The 15,139-nt window shown below is 46.1% G+C and overlaps 1 protein-coding gene across 2 annotated transcripts in view; it reads right to left on the bottom strand.

Moving 5' to 3' along the window:
* Positions 1-8,812: 8,812 nt before the first annotated feature.
* Positions 8,813-15,139, bottom strand: part of SPECC1 (sperm antigen with calponin homology and coiled-coil domains 1) — an 84,294-nt gene continuing 77,967 nt past the window's right edge. For both annotated transcript variants that reach the window (XM_069033057.1, XM_069033059.1), the window contains 3 exons: positions 11,364-11,480; positions 10,778-10,837; positions 8,813-10,150 (listed from right to left, as the gene is read on the bottom strand). In XM_069033057.1, the coding sequence (XP_068889158.1) occupies positions 10,061-10,150; positions 10,778-10,837; positions 11,364-11,480 (267 nt within the window). In that variant the 3' untranslated portion in view covers positions 8,813-10,060. The remainder of the gene's footprint in view (positions 10,151-10,777; positions 10,838-11,363; positions 11,481-15,139) is intronic.

Below are 15,139 nucleotides of genomic sequence, written 5' to 3'. Positions count from 1 at the left end.
CACACTGGTTTGGTTTATTTATTGTTTTGGAATGAGTGCAGCTTCCCTCGTGCAGAGCCTGTTACAATCCTGTAAACTATCACAGAAAAGCACTTCTTCCCCCAAAGCAATGGATTTACATCAGGGTTTTTACACACATTGTTTTCCTAGTGCAGGAACATGTGCCAACAGCCACTTTCTGCTGCTTTACAGCACCTCAGCAAAACCAGAATTAACTTTCTGCAGTGGATACATTTTATTACAGAAAGATCTGCTTTTGTGATCATGGAAGCACTTATTACAGGCTGAGCCCAGGGAAATTGTGGTTTATCACGTCAGACACGGACAGAGAAACCATTATTTCAGGTTCTGATGGGTAGGTTGCTTGGACAAGGTCTCTGTGAGACAGGTAGTGAGGCACTGAATATCGTGGATTTCGCATTACATGGAGATTCATGGCTCTCCAAAGCAGCAGAGCCTGTGCCAAGGTCCAGTGGTTTATTCTGGCAGTAACTGGTGCAACTGAACTTACTCCCAACACAACTGCTGCAAGGGGAGCCAAGGACAAGCGTGCTCAGCTCTGTTGTACCAAACATGGTTAAATCCTGCTGGCAGGAAGAACAGGATGAGCCCATTCCCAGATCCTGCCCTCCAGCTGTGCTCTTTGAGCCCTCTTAAAATATCTGGCATCACACGCCCTACCATAAAACAGCAGCTGAATGCGCTGCCTTGTGGAGCAACGACCTGAGCACTGTGAAACCCTGCAGTTCCCGGGGCTCAGGGGATCCACAGGTAAAAGGGTGCAAATTTATGTTCTGGAATCCATAAAGGAGCAAGGAAATCACAGAACCATCGAGGTAAACACAGCCCAGAGCCGGCAGCCCGATGGATGATGAAGAATTCAAGAACTGGAGTGCAACAGTACCATGGCAGCACCAGAGCACTGCTGGATGCTCAGATGTCAGAGACACATGAATCACCACTACTATTATTTTCCTGGATTCCACTTCCCTCCAGGGATTCGCCTCCCAGCACTCACGCAGGGAACAGCAGCAGCAGCCTCAATCTGCTGCTTTCAAGTGCAAGAACTGTCCCGGCCCCTTTGTTCCGAGGGAAACCGATTGAAACGGATCCCACGTTGTGAACGGCGCTGCTGCGCTGGGAGACGGGAGCGGCACCCTGGAGTGGCCACAGCCGCTGTCCCCGCGGCTTGGCAGGAGCCCTCCAGCCTCGTACGTGCTGTTCCTTCTGTCGCTGCCGTCCCGGGGGAGCGGAGGGGCCGCCTCGGAGGCCGAGCTCTTCCTGCAGCCCCTGTGATCTCTCCTGAGCGCGGCCACCGCACAGGCTCCGCCTGCACCGAGGACTTCCCGAGCAACCTCTGCCTTCACACCTCCAGTGCTCCTGGCCCGGCCACAAAGAGCTGGAGAGGAGCCCCACTAACACATCCCTGCACACACACCCAGCGAGGGGCCCGGCCGGCCCACGGGGGCAAGGCTCTGAGCACAAAGAAAAGCTCCCGAGCCACTGAGAGCTGGGATGTTCTCGCTGGTCCCACAGCCAAATTTGCCAGCTCAGACACTCCTCGGCAACCCCAACAACAAGTTTTCCTCTCTAAGCCCACAGAGTTAAAGGACAAGCACTGAAGTGGGACTGTCTCTGCTGCAAAGGGACACAGACATCTTCTGGCTATCAAACATAAAGGCGGATGCCACACAAAAAGTTCACCTGTCTTGCTGCTCCAGGCACATTTCGTGTGAATGTCACACACGGGAGCGCTGCAGGAGTGGGCAGAAGTGGCTCAGCCCAGCACCGGTGGCTTTGCAAGCAGAGCAGCTGCCATCCATCCCTTCTCCCTCTCTCCCCAAAACTGCCCACGACACGGGAGAATAGAAAATCAGGAGACAGAGGCACTGCCACCAGCCTGGCAGAGCTGGCACTGCCTCCTGAGCCCCATCCCTGTTCCCACTCAAGTCTCCACTGGTACTTCTGAGCTGTTTTGCAGGACAAGACACAGCCTGTCCTGAGCCTGACTCCAAGAAAGGATTCCCAAGACACAACACAACCCCTAAACCACACAGCAGGTACAAAAATCATCTTCAAAATGGTGCTGCCAGCGACAGGCTGAACTGCTCGCTCTGCCCAAGCCAGGTGGAAGGAATGGATGGCTTTGGATAACTTGGTTATGCAGGCAGTGACACCTCTGCATGTTTATTACCCACACTGTGCTGAGCATTAGCACGTCAAAGGCTCCTGACGAGCTCTGAATTAAATGATGAGGAGAGGAATGGCCCAAGGTGAGGTTTGTAGCTGTAGGGCTGCAGGCGTTTTGCTGGAAGAGATGGAAAGTAAAGAGTGAAATTCCAGGGAAAGCTATTTCCATGCTGGAGATTTCAATCATTCGGCAAAACCCTTGGAAAACCAAACAGAAAAACGACGTTAAGATCATAAACTGCGGATGAACAAACTTGGATTTTCCTAGTCCCCAGGGTCATTGCCAGATAATTTTTGTGTATTATCCTGGAATCTCAAACCAGTGCTTTAAATTATCTCCAAGAACTCATCTCGCAACAATGCAGGTGTGTGAATTCTTTAGAAGTTGTTTCATTAGAAAACAAAGAAGTCACCACAAGACTGAAAACAAATAAACCATAAACGGCTCCACCAAAGCGGTTGAATTAAAAAGGACAGATTTTGGCTGAGCAGAGGCCAAGGTATGAGAACATCATTTTGAAGAAACTTTTCATTTTTCTCTATGTTTGGTTTTCAAGTGCCTCTTCCAGCAGGACTCGTGAAGCAAAGCTGCTGCTCAAGCCCCACGGGGCTCCCAGTGGGTACTGGGCCCGGCGTCTCCTTTATGCTGGTGGAGCTGGTACAGCCAATTTCCCTGAGAAATCGGGAAGCGTTGTGTTTCCAGCCCAACATCAGCCCTGGTGAGGCTGGACGGGCACTGATGCCCTTTGCAATTCAAACAACCTGTGATTGCTTCATTCAAAGCTGAGCTGCTTCCTGAGCTTGCTGAGCATTCTCTTCACTCCCAATCAACACTTTATGGCAAAAGGAGAAGTGGTTCTGCTCCCTGCCAAGCCCTGACATCAAGGAAATGAGTCCTCACCCCGAGCCTTTAAAGCTATTCAGGTTCATGTACAGATGTGACATTTGGAGCTCCAAGTGAATGCAGTGAAAGGACTTGAATGGGTGCAACACAACTGCTCTGAATGTGGAGTTATGCTCAAATAAATACAAGAGAAAAGCAAGATTTAATTCAAATCCCTCAGCCGGCTTTCTCTGTGCAAGATGAGCTCATGATTTATAAACATCTGTTATTACTATTATTGTCTGTGGCTGTCAGAGGACTTAGAAACCTGTGGTGTTCTAGGTCCCAGCCAGAGCTCTGAACACCACTTGTGATCCCCAAAAATCAGGCTCCTTTCACAGGCAGGGCCAGGCAGGTCACTCAGGGGTTGAAGAGCAGCTTAGCTGTGGTGAAGGGAAACTGCAGAACACACACAAAAATTCAAATGAGCAAATGCAGAGGCAGGACCAACCTTCCTGTGCACAGGCAGCTGCCAGCAGATCCTGAATGTGCACTCCAAACCTGTCTGAACCCCAGCATCGTTATTACACAGCCCCTGTTGGATTGATCCACCAGAGATGAGGATTTTGTTTTGTCCAGGCTCCACAACCGCTGGCAAAAGGAAATCCAGTGCTGTTAAGGCCCAAGAACTTGGATGGTGTGGTTTCCATCCTTGCAAAACAGAAACCCTCTGAGCTCAGTCCCTCTGAAAGCAATGTCTAATCACAGCTGAAGGGAAGAACTGGCCTGCACTATCCCCTGGCATATTATTTATTATTAGTATTATTAACCCCTCTGCAAGCCTCAGACAGAACTCTCCCTTCCCAGAAGTGCTCTCCAGGGCCTTGGCAGTGCAGTTGCTCTCCAGGACTGAGCTGTACAGAGATTATTATTTATTAATAATTTTTACTCAGATATATTTGGATTGCCTGGACCGAACACTTTCACTCATGGTTTTCACTGGACCTGCCCTGGCTGTAGTTTAAATTTGGGCAAGGAAAATGACAAATGCTTTGTAACTGAAAAACCCCAAGCAGAGCCATGGTTGCAGCCTCACTTCCCAGGAGTTTGATCCTGTTGGGAGAATGTTGGGAATGTCCTGACGAATCGCTCACCTGGGGAGTTCCTTTGTCTCCATGATTAGAGCCCGGGAGTGGCTTCCTGTGAGAGAAAGGATGAGCTGCCTGAGGAGCCAAAAGTTATAGCACATCAAGGTGGAACAAGGGTTTGAACTGCTATAAAGTCTTTTTTTTTAAACCAACAGAAGTGGCAACACGGAGCTTTGCACAGCAGGTGTGCAGCTGTCTGCGTGGAGCAGGTTAAGAAAGGCATTTACTCCCACGCTAATTCTCTCAATCTTGTTACTTTCTCTTTAACCAGCTTAAACTCTTGCTGAGGGGGTGAGGATGAAGCCTCGGTCATCGCTGTGTACTTAAGAGGGGACAGCAGTTCACTTTCTGGAGATGTGAATGATGTTTACCCACGCTGGCATTTTACAGCTTCATTTTCTTCCTGTTATGCTCAATAAAACCAGTGACTGCCCCATCATCTGCCCCTCCTGGGTGACATTTACTCCAGGGTCCTGCTCCATTCCAGTATCAAACTCTGAATAATTCTGTGAGGCTTCAGCCACCTGGTTCTGACCTTTGCAGCCCATCTGGAAGACTCTTTTATTTTACTCACATTGCTTATGCTCCTCTTCCATCTGTTCTGGCTTCCATCTTTCACCAGTCAGGAAGGGAATTCCTCTTTCCATGCCAATCCATGTTCTCCAAGCATCAGGAGTCACTAAAAGCACACTGAGCCACAAAGCAGCCCTGGATCTTGTAATCTCACCTCACCTACAACCACCCACGAATCACCCTGGGAGAATATTGGCCTTGGCTTTTGTGTTCAGTCTCTCTTGCTGAACCAAACCTATCCATGGATATCACTCACAGATAATCTCCACAGACAATCCAGCTTTCCCAACAAATGAATCAAAGCACCAGGAGTGTATTCTGAAAAGAGACAGCAGAGCCTGGGAGCATCATTTAATGCCCAGCACTAAAAAAATCTCACCTTCCACTAGACCAGATTGCTCAGGGCCCCATCCAAACTGGTCGAACACTTCCAGGGATGGGAGATCCCTACATACAATACAAAATCCAAAGTAACAGAAACATTTCAACAAACCTCAGAAACAGAAAAAGATTTATTAGAAATATTACACAGATTTTTGCATCATACATTTTAATAATGTTAATATTTAAATATTAGCATGTCCAAATCTGCAGTGCTTAGTATGTACATTCTAATGTGCTCTTTGTATAAATTAGGTTACGATGTAACATCTGCACCCAACAGGGAAAGCTAAAACTGTCAGAGGTGATCATCCCATATGACAAACTCAAGCCTGGACCAACAGTCAATAAAAACATTGTGTCCAGCACTGACCAATGGGACTTGGCACACGTGCAAGTCAAAAATGGAGAGACCATCAGCTGAGAAAAAAAAGTGACTTGCAGTTCAGTGAGAAGCTGGTTCTGCACCGTGTCGGTGAGCGAGTGTTGATGGCACTGGGGTTGGTACAAACCAACACAGCTGAGCATAGTAGAACTTATTGCTGGGTTTAAAAATGTCTTAATGCTCCATGCCCTGAGTCTTTTTAGGCAAAAGCCCTCTTGTGACAGGAAAATGCATAATCTCATCCCATACAGACCCTGCCTGTGATCAGATGCACAAGGCTCAGCTTTGCCAAGAGCTGGCCCAGTCAGATCCTTGCTGCTGGTACCCCCAGCACAGCAGGACGAGGGAGGTACGAACAAACCAACAAGCCCAGGCTCGTGCGGTCATTGCCAAGGAAGGGGGAAAGTCAGGGAAGCAAAAAGGTGGATTTTTGAGGAGTTCCAGGTCAGGAATCAAACTGGGAAGAACCAGTCATTCTGCCTGCATGTGCTTGGTTCAGACAGAAAGCTTGCACAGAACTCGCTGCATGTACAAAACAAGAGAGAAAACCTGAAAAAACCGACTTCAAATCACAAAAAGAAAACTGCCAAAACTCAAAGAGACCCTGCATAAGCCCCAAATCCCTCTGCTTAGCAAGGCTGCCTTGCTGCAGTGCAGAAGAACCAGGAAGTCTTTGTCCCCTTTGCACTGCCACAGCTGTCACTGGCACAGGAAGGGGAGCCTGGCAAAGGCAGCAAACTCTGTGCTGTGTCCCCTCCTCACCTTCTGAGACCCCCCAGGCTGCACTCGTAGGAGGAATGCCCCTCAAGCTGACAATCCACAAGGACTCTCTGATGTCCTCTGTCTGTCCCCTGTCCCTCTCCTCACACACTGGGCTCTCCCTCAGTCTCACCAGGAACTTTCTGAAACAGCTCCTCAGCCCTTCTAGAAAACCTTCTCACAGGGCTGACTCTGGGCTTGCTCCTCACACCTCTGTACCTTCCCAAGCCATAAAACCATTTGTACCTTCTCTGTCTCACCTGAAATTCCAGGAGCCAGACTGTACCTCCCACACTTGAATTTCCTTTCCTCTCCGACACTACAGTACAACAGTCACACGCTGCCATATCCCTCCATGGAATGTCACTGAAACCCCCTTCCTAACCATTCTTCTCACATGCTCATCCCAAATCAGCTGTTTGGTTCCCACAGACTCCCCAGGTACACCCAGAGGCAGGTGCAGGTGGTGCCTAGGAGTGACAATTCAGGGAGCAAGGGAAGAGATTGATCTGCCTGCACATCAGGGAAAGATCCATTAATTCTAAGAGGCAAAGTCAGAAAGGATTGAGGCAGTTTAGGCAAACCTACTACTCAACACCATCCTTGTCCTATCATCACATCCAGGACATTTCCAGAGAATTCTCAGAACTTCTGTAAAGACTATCCATACACCTTCTTGCTGAACTTAATTGAATTCCCTAGCTTTAAAGGCAGCTTGAACTTTAATTTTGCAGCTCCTATCTGAGATGTTTTACAAGGGCCTGTAGAGTCTCTGAAAACCAGGCCAGTCTGCAGCATTGAGTAGGATAAATTTAAATTCATCTTGAAATTTTAAGGCAGCATGAAAAAACCAATAACGACCTGTGAAAATCCAGGTCTAGAAATGTAACTGTGCAAGGTTTAAAAGGAAGAACCATCCCCTCCCCCCCCCCAAATATTGTAACAGTTAAATGAACAAATAAACAATATCCTTAATTTAAAAAAATAATCTGGAAAACCATCTCTCAAAGTATCAGCTTTTTAAAAATGATATGTTTTGCAGGTTTGAGGACTGAAAAGTAACATTGAAGAAAAGGTAAAACCAAGTATCTTCTTCCCTACTACACCTCTGTGTTCTAACTCCTAGCTAAGTAAAAAATTTAGGAATACACCACTAGAATTGGACAGAATTAGTGTTTGGTCTATGCTGCTGGGGGGCATGGGAGAGCAAGCTGCAAAGAGATGACAGAAACATTGCTTTGCACAAATCATTTGGAAAAAAACCCAACTGCTGGAGCCCACAGAATGGTCTGTAAGGGTAAAGTGAGCCTTGGAGAGACAGAGCAGTGTCAGAAGAGCCCTCAGAGCAGAGGATGCTGACCCAGGAAGTAACACACAGCCAGTGGACACTGAGCCACACTGGATGGGTCCCTTCCAGTGGCCACAGGGTTAAGATTCCTTTGTTTTACCTCATTTACTCTGACTTTGAGGGGACAGACACTGGGAATTAGAAGTGTTTTTCTCATCCCTGCAAGTGCCTGATTCAAAGCTCACTGAGGAATATGGAATTTTCTGTGCTGACTTCACTACAGCTTTGAACTACAGCCCGTTGGGGAGAACTGGGATCCCTGCCAAGGGACACCTCCAGGGAAAAAGAGCTGCTGCATCCATGAGGCAATGGAGCTCTGCAGTGTAAGTGCCTCAAGGAACTCTGCTCAGCAGAATTCTCCTCTTCCATCTTATCCAGTATTTGAGAACATGGAGAGCAACTCATTCTGGGTTCTCTATGGAGAGCAGAGTGTGCTGAGAAATCCTGGAGAGTGAATCCCATCTAGAAAGGACTGCCCTGCAAGGAACTGCCTGTGGCAGCATTCACAGCTGCTTTCTCACAGTACAGGATGATAACCCAGTGTGCAGGGGCACTGTCAGTGCACTCCCCTGCCCATTTTTATCACACAGCCTCTCCAAAGATTGGAATTGGACTTTCCCAGAGGCAATGGATTAGAATATACTTCAGATTAAAACCAAGAGCAAGTGATGATTTTGTCCTCCTCCAGAACAGGCACACGCTGCCTTCCTCCAGCATCCTCTCTGTTCCATGCACTCGCTGGCCGTGGGCTCTACCATCTATTCCTGAATCCTGTGTTTTGCTGCGAGAAAGCCAAAGTCTGAAATATGTTGTTTATTAATGAAATAGCATTACAAAGTAAAATCAAATCAAACAACAAAGCACTATGGGGCGGACAGAGCCTGAATCAGCCACCTGCAAAGCCTTTGAAAGCCTGAAACCAATCTTGTTCTGTGGAAATCTCTTGTTTCCATTTCATGAACCTTTTTCCAGGAGGTAGGAGCAGTGAGCACCAGTATTTTCTGTAAGAGAGAAATGATCCCTAGCTCCTTAGGCCTAATGTCCACAAAGCATCAGGGTTAAACACAGTAACTAAATATCAACCTTCTTCTACCAGCATGCCCCAAAGAAGCCAGGCAGCCTTTACACGCTCTCCCAGCCCTGCTCCTACAACAAATCCAGCAGCCTGTTGGATCCTGCCATCCTTGGAGACAAACACAAAAAATTAACTTCATCAGGTGAAATAAGAGAAACAGATAATGGACATTTAACAGTGTCTATCAGACATTTTCCTAAGAGTATTACTGAGGTGGGAAGCCACTCTCTGGCGCCTGATTACAGACACAGAGACCGGTTCCAGTTATGCTGTTTGTAATTTGTGGAGTGAAGTTGCAGCTTCCATTGGTACTGATATATGACTGCGTTTCTTTGCAGGATAACATCATTTCCAAGCATGTAGCAGTGCCCTACAGATTGTATTTCATGGCCCAGGGCACAGGCTGTCTCTGGATTCCTGCCTCTAGGCACCAATGACACAGCTGTGCTGACTACACAGGAGCAATATAGAAGGAAGAAGTTACTCCACTCACTCCACAGAAAATAGGAGATGTCACTGTACTGCTCACCTGATTACTGGCACCTTCCAAACTAAAGCTATTAAATTGCATTTGCAATGTTCCTGTGATAACTGTGCCTGCACAGTCAGCTGGGAAACTGAGCTCTGGCTTCCCAGAGTAATCAAGTAATGAAGTTGGAGTAATAAACCTATTTTTCCTCATAGAGATTACTTCTGTTTGAGCTGAAATGAAGTCCCAGCACCTAACAGGATCTTTCAGAGTTATTTCACTAACTAGTGATGAACAGAGGGTGGTTTCTGAGTTACAAATGATCCTGTTACCATCCTGCTGGTTATGCTATGAGTAAATTAGTGCAGTTATTGGGTGAGATGTGTGAGAGTAACTCAGGTTAAGGTTCTACAACTTAAGTGCATCTGTCAAGGTGTTTTATAAAATATATGGAGGCAAGAAAACAACATGTACTTGGGATGAGTTAAGCATGTTTTGGCAAGAAGAGCATTTTTGTGAACTTTTGTATTAATATGAATCTCCCAGCCTCCCGTGAGTGCCAGCATAGTCCACATTGACTTAGAACTTCGTTGTGTTGTAGGTCTCCTGTCGAGGCAAACGTTGTTAGCCCAAGGGATCCTCTTCAGAAATATCCCATGTGTGCTTGAAAACGCTTTGCAATTTCCATGTGGGAGTAAACTTACCAATGGATTTGGTTTGCAAAGATGGACAACAGGGAGTTATTTGGTTGCAGTCCCAGATGGAATCAAAACTACGGAAGAGCTTCCTTTCACACTAAGAGCTTGGGCTGGTTGTGGAAGAGGAGCAAGCGGGTTTTTAAAGTGATCGAGTGCATCTGTAGCATTCTTTGTTCTCTTCCCCACTTCTGTCCAGCTCTTGCTCTGCAGCTCAGGTCTCGAAGTACTTGTAAATCTGGGCCACGTACTGCATCACGCTCTGCCAGTCGGGCCGGTCCGTGTACATCATCTCGCTGAGCTCCTGCACAGACACAGCACCACGCTCAGGCATCCCCACCACGGCTCCTCTGGGCAGCTGAGCCCACTGAACTCTTCTGTTTCTACTCCAGAGCCCTCTAAAGCCATGTACTTAAAGGGCCATTGGAATGATCCACTGGCCAAGTGCAATTCTGAAATTCAATGCATTCTACAATCTAAAAGACTTCTGCCACCTGCAAAGATCAGTTCTTTATGTAACTTCATTTAAGTTGCTGCTTCTTTGCTTCTGTATCTAGCTCATGAACCCCATAAGAGTTTTCTCTTCATATTAAACTTCTCTCTCCCTTGTCATACAGTTAATTTTGGAAAAGGTTTTTTTGAACAGTTTAACAAACAAATTATCTGTTTCTTAAAGCACTAAAACAAGAGAAGGACATAATCCATATCCTCATTTTAATACTGGATGACCTTCAGCAGCTCCTTCCAATTATATTAATTCTGTGATTCTACAAACTCTTTCTGAAGTTCTCCTAACACTGTGAACTTTCAGAGCCTTCCCCAGCACTGTGTGACACTTTGAGGGCAAGGTCACTGACTGGCCACATGGCAGCAAGGAAAGGTGTTGGAATGGTGCATGCAGCAAATGCTCCCTTGCTAAAAGGTTACTCACCAGACTGGGTTTGATGCCCACACTTTCAGCAGCTTGAAATGCCAACAGCAGATTTCTCTTCTGTAGAAATAAAATCCAAAAGGATTAATATCAAAGCACTATTCCTGAATCTTTCCTTGCATCTGGTTAATCAGTAAGTTTAAATGAGCAGGGATATTTGAAAACTAAACTACTGGATTCCATACTTGCACACAGACTTTTTTGGATTAGTCAGGCACACTCACAAGTTCTTTGTCTTTGAATAGCTCATCTTCTTCTGCCTGGATGACACCCTCTGTTTGTCTGTGACAAAGAGGTTGTTGTGAATCTGAGTACAACTGGGAAAAAAACCCACTGAAGTTCTGTCTTTACTATGAGCAAAAGGTTTCTGCAGAGGTGTTAACTAATACAAGGCATTCCTGTACATAATTTAATTCTTACTGTAACAGATACTGTCTTTGTGTTTATCTGCAGCACTCGCTGGACTCAGGCAACTTGTCACTGACTTTTCACCCTGCATTTCTCTCTGGGAGTTCACTGTTGGTTTCCTTCCCCTTTCCATCCACCCTGTTCACTGTGAATTCTGCAGATGTACAACACAACTCACTTTGTCTTGGCTGTTGAGCTCCTGGTAAGGAATATGTGCAGGTAAATACGTGTGCAGGAGAGCACAGAAGGCCAGTCCGTCACTCCAGCTGCTGCTGAAGTTGGTAATATCAATATTCTGTAAGAGAAAACATGAGCCACCCTTGAACAGTGCTACACAACAACAAAAAAATTCTCCAAACAATTGTTTTTATGCAGCCATGGAACAAAAACCCCAGAGCTGAGCTAGAAACATCTGTGGTGACCACCACTGCCAGCTCCAAAAGGAGGGAGGTGAAGAAGAAAAATTTGGAAAGAAATAGTCTGTTGGAGTTGGGAGTTTATATGGACAAAAAATACCTTCCTCCCCTTGTTTCTAGACACTGGGATTGTTCTTTGCCAGCCACATCTCTTACTACAAAGCTGCACTCAGGTGCACAGAGCAAGCCCAGTTTCCCTGCCCATGACAGCTGAGGTCCAGAACCATGGGGGTTACAGTGACTACAGAAACAGAAAATGGTATTTTAAAGTCAGCCCATCTGCAGAGAACTCCTTTAAAACACAAGATATTTCTGGGGGTACAGACTGCACTCGGGGTTCTTCCCTGGGATGATCTCGTGGGGCACAGCTGCAGTTAAAACAGGCCCGTGGCCCAGTCCTGCTCCTGTGAACAAGGTGACCTTTCTGATGCTCCTGTTTGCCCTGACTGGCCACACCAGCACACTAAGGAATTCCCATGGCCCAGTCTCACTGCTGGAGTAGCAGCTTTAGCTCCAAATGCCAGCTAAAAATGAAACAGTGAACTGACACAGCTCAGAAGAGCAAGAGCTGCCGGAGCAGGGAGGCTCCGGGACACGATGGAGCTGCACCATCTCCCACACTAGAGCAGGTGTGCAGTCACCTCCAACCCTTCTCAGCAGCCACATCCTCCTGTGTGCTCAGCTTCTGTTCACACCCCCTGCCCCTTCATTTTCTTTATTTAGCTATTTCCTGGTTTCTTTCAAGACTCCCCCAAAGAAAAGGCTTTTACTGCATCTCCCATACAACAGCTGATGCAGACACACTAAAGCCCAGACAGGAATTATTTCAGCATGTGCTCCTCGCTTCTAATGCCTCCCTGATTAATTGTCCAACCTGGACTTGATCCAGTCAGACAGGATTTCAAATTAGTAATAAATGTCCATAGCCAAACATGACTCAAATTGAAGCAGTACAGAATATTTCAGGTTACAATACTCTGGCTGTAATAAATGTACAACTCTAATGGGCTCAGAAAGCAGCTGACATCCCCACACTGCACCAGCCACCATGCTGTACTGGGCTCTGTTAACATCTGTCAGTGGAGGTAATACAAAAATGAGACACTGGCTGAACACTATCACAAGAAAAAAAGATAATTTGCTCTGAAGCTGCTTTGGCACTGCCTGTTCCATAAAGATGCACCATGGAAGCCCATTTTTGTGTGTATGGAATTGGCTGAAGCTGGATTATTCTGCTTTCTTGAAGTTTCAGACAAACAAGTTCCTTTCTATTTATCAATCTGCAGTTAGTGGGAAAGGATTGACTGCCAAGTTACAGAAGTGTTTTTACTGAGGCCAGTATGTTTTATCAGCAAATAGCCTATCATCAAATGCCAATATTCTCATTTTATATTGTAGGATAGAAATGGAAAATGGAGGTTGTTCCTCCCCTCTGCCAAAGGCCATGGAAACAGGAACAAACAGAGCCTTAGTTAAGCAACAGGACTAGACAAAAAGGCAAGGCTTGTTTGTGCGGGAACGTTTTATCTATCCTCATTTTCACAATGCTATTAGGGGACATGTGAGATACAAAACTGCTCCTTCACACAGTGTTTCACTATCCCAGCATCAGTTTAATAATTTTACTTAACCTTTGTAATTTTAAATACACCTAAAACCCTTCTCCTCTTCCCAAATCACAGTATCTACAAAGTGTTAATGTCTACGAAAGTCAGAACTAGGTCCAAAAATCCTCACCTCCCCAACAGCATTGTACAGACAGTCATCCTCAGAAACTTCCGTAGCTAAGTCTTACAAACAAGCAAAAGTTCAAGGATGGGGTTCTGCTGACCATATTTGAACCACAGATGAAATCTGCTGCAAAGTGGTTTGCCATAATCAACAGCCAAAACGAACTCAAATCTGAATTTTTGTCCTAAATGCAAACCCAAAACGAACGTTCAAAGGTTCAGCTCAACTGTTCAGTTCACAGTACAACAAAAAATACCTAGGCATACTCAAGCCCTCTTAGTTCCATTTTTACATCTAGCAAGAATCAACGAAGTTTGGGTTTTGGGTTTTTTTTTTCTCTAAACAAAGGCATTTTCATTTCATACACAGTATAAACCCCTCTCCCTGGCACTTCACCTTGGCTTCTTATATACTTTTTGGTCTGGGATATAAGGACATGGTAAATGCAAAGTGATCTGTGTTTTGCTACACTGCAGCTTTATTTGTAATACCTCCCCACTCCACCACACCAAGAGGAATTAAGTCAAAATAGAGCCAACTCTGATTTCTCGGAAGATCTCTGGCTCCCCTGAAGACATTTAAAAAAAAAAAGGAAAACAATTTAGGGAATGAACACCTCGGAAACTATTCCCTTCTCTTGATGACTTTGGCAGTGGAACCCGTCTCAGTCTTGCTGCCACACCTCTCTCCCTATTCCTCAACACAGTCCCAGAATATATGGGAGCTATTTGTGTCCATGCTGGTTGTTAATGCACAAGTCCAAGCTGCAGGAGGGTGATTTCTGTGTCCCAGTGTGCTCACAGCAGAACCCCTACCCCGAGCTCTGAAAAACCACATGTGGCTTCTCATGAGACACCCAGAAAGGATGGCACCACTCAGGAGGAAGGTGCACCATCAGAACGAGTGCAGGGAGAAATGGGAAAATGGAGTAGGGATTCAGATCAAACTGAGTTGCAGCATTCACCAGGAAGGGGGGAAAAATTTGCTGTCATATGGCCACATTACATCTTGTGGTCACTGGTACCCCAGGGTCTGTCCTCAGCACACCTGCAGTGTCACCAATCACTGAAAACACTTAATTCTCTTCAAGCTCACAAGTGAACTCCTCTACATGCACTGGGAATGTTCAGAGACTGGAATCTGGAAGCAAGGCTCCAAAGTGCCCAGCAAGGTTTGTTTCTATGAACATAAACTAAATTTTAAAAAGAAATATCCAGGCAATGTTGTTTAGACAACAAATGTACAATCTAGGATATTAGTGTCAGGTCAAGCCTAAAAGACACAAAACACCTGGAAGTGATTGACCTTAGCCCCCCATCCCGGGAACAGGACCTTTGCCTGCAGATAACAGAGCCCTCAGAGAGCCATGGTAAAGACACCCAGGGAAATCTGTGTGATCTGTTCTCATTAAAAACATTCCTTGTTTGTCTGAGAAAAAAACCACCACCCCATTAGATTTCACTCGATCTTCAACTCCAAGCAAAAAGCAACAATGACATCATGCACTCTTCATTACAGTCTGAGCACGTTACAATCCTGACACAAGATATTCCCACTATGCACATGTTACTGTGCCCACAGCAATGGCTCTCTGAGTCATAATTTTCTCTCTGAGACTCAAAATTATCAATTACAGACATGAATCAGCTTGAATCTGGCCTGGAACTCTGTGGAAGAAAGCCTCCAATAAATATGACTTGAGCATCATTATTCCCACCCTCCCCTCAGCATCCAACATCCCCTCCTGCCTCTCCCAAGTCACTGGTATGGAGTGGCACACCAGGAACCCGCCAGGGTGGCTGATCAT

This window comes from Aphelocoma coerulescens, chromosome 19, assembly GCF_041296385.1.
Source record: "Aphelocoma coerulescens isolate FSJ_1873_10779 chromosome 19, UR_Acoe_1.0, whole genome shotgun sequence".
Lineage (NCBI taxonomy): Eukaryota > Metazoa > Chordata > Aves > Passeriformes > Corvidae > Aphelocoma > Aphelocoma coerulescens.
The sequence above is the reverse complement of the archived record's forward strand: the minus strand, read 5'-3'. Positions and strand labels throughout refer to the sequence as shown.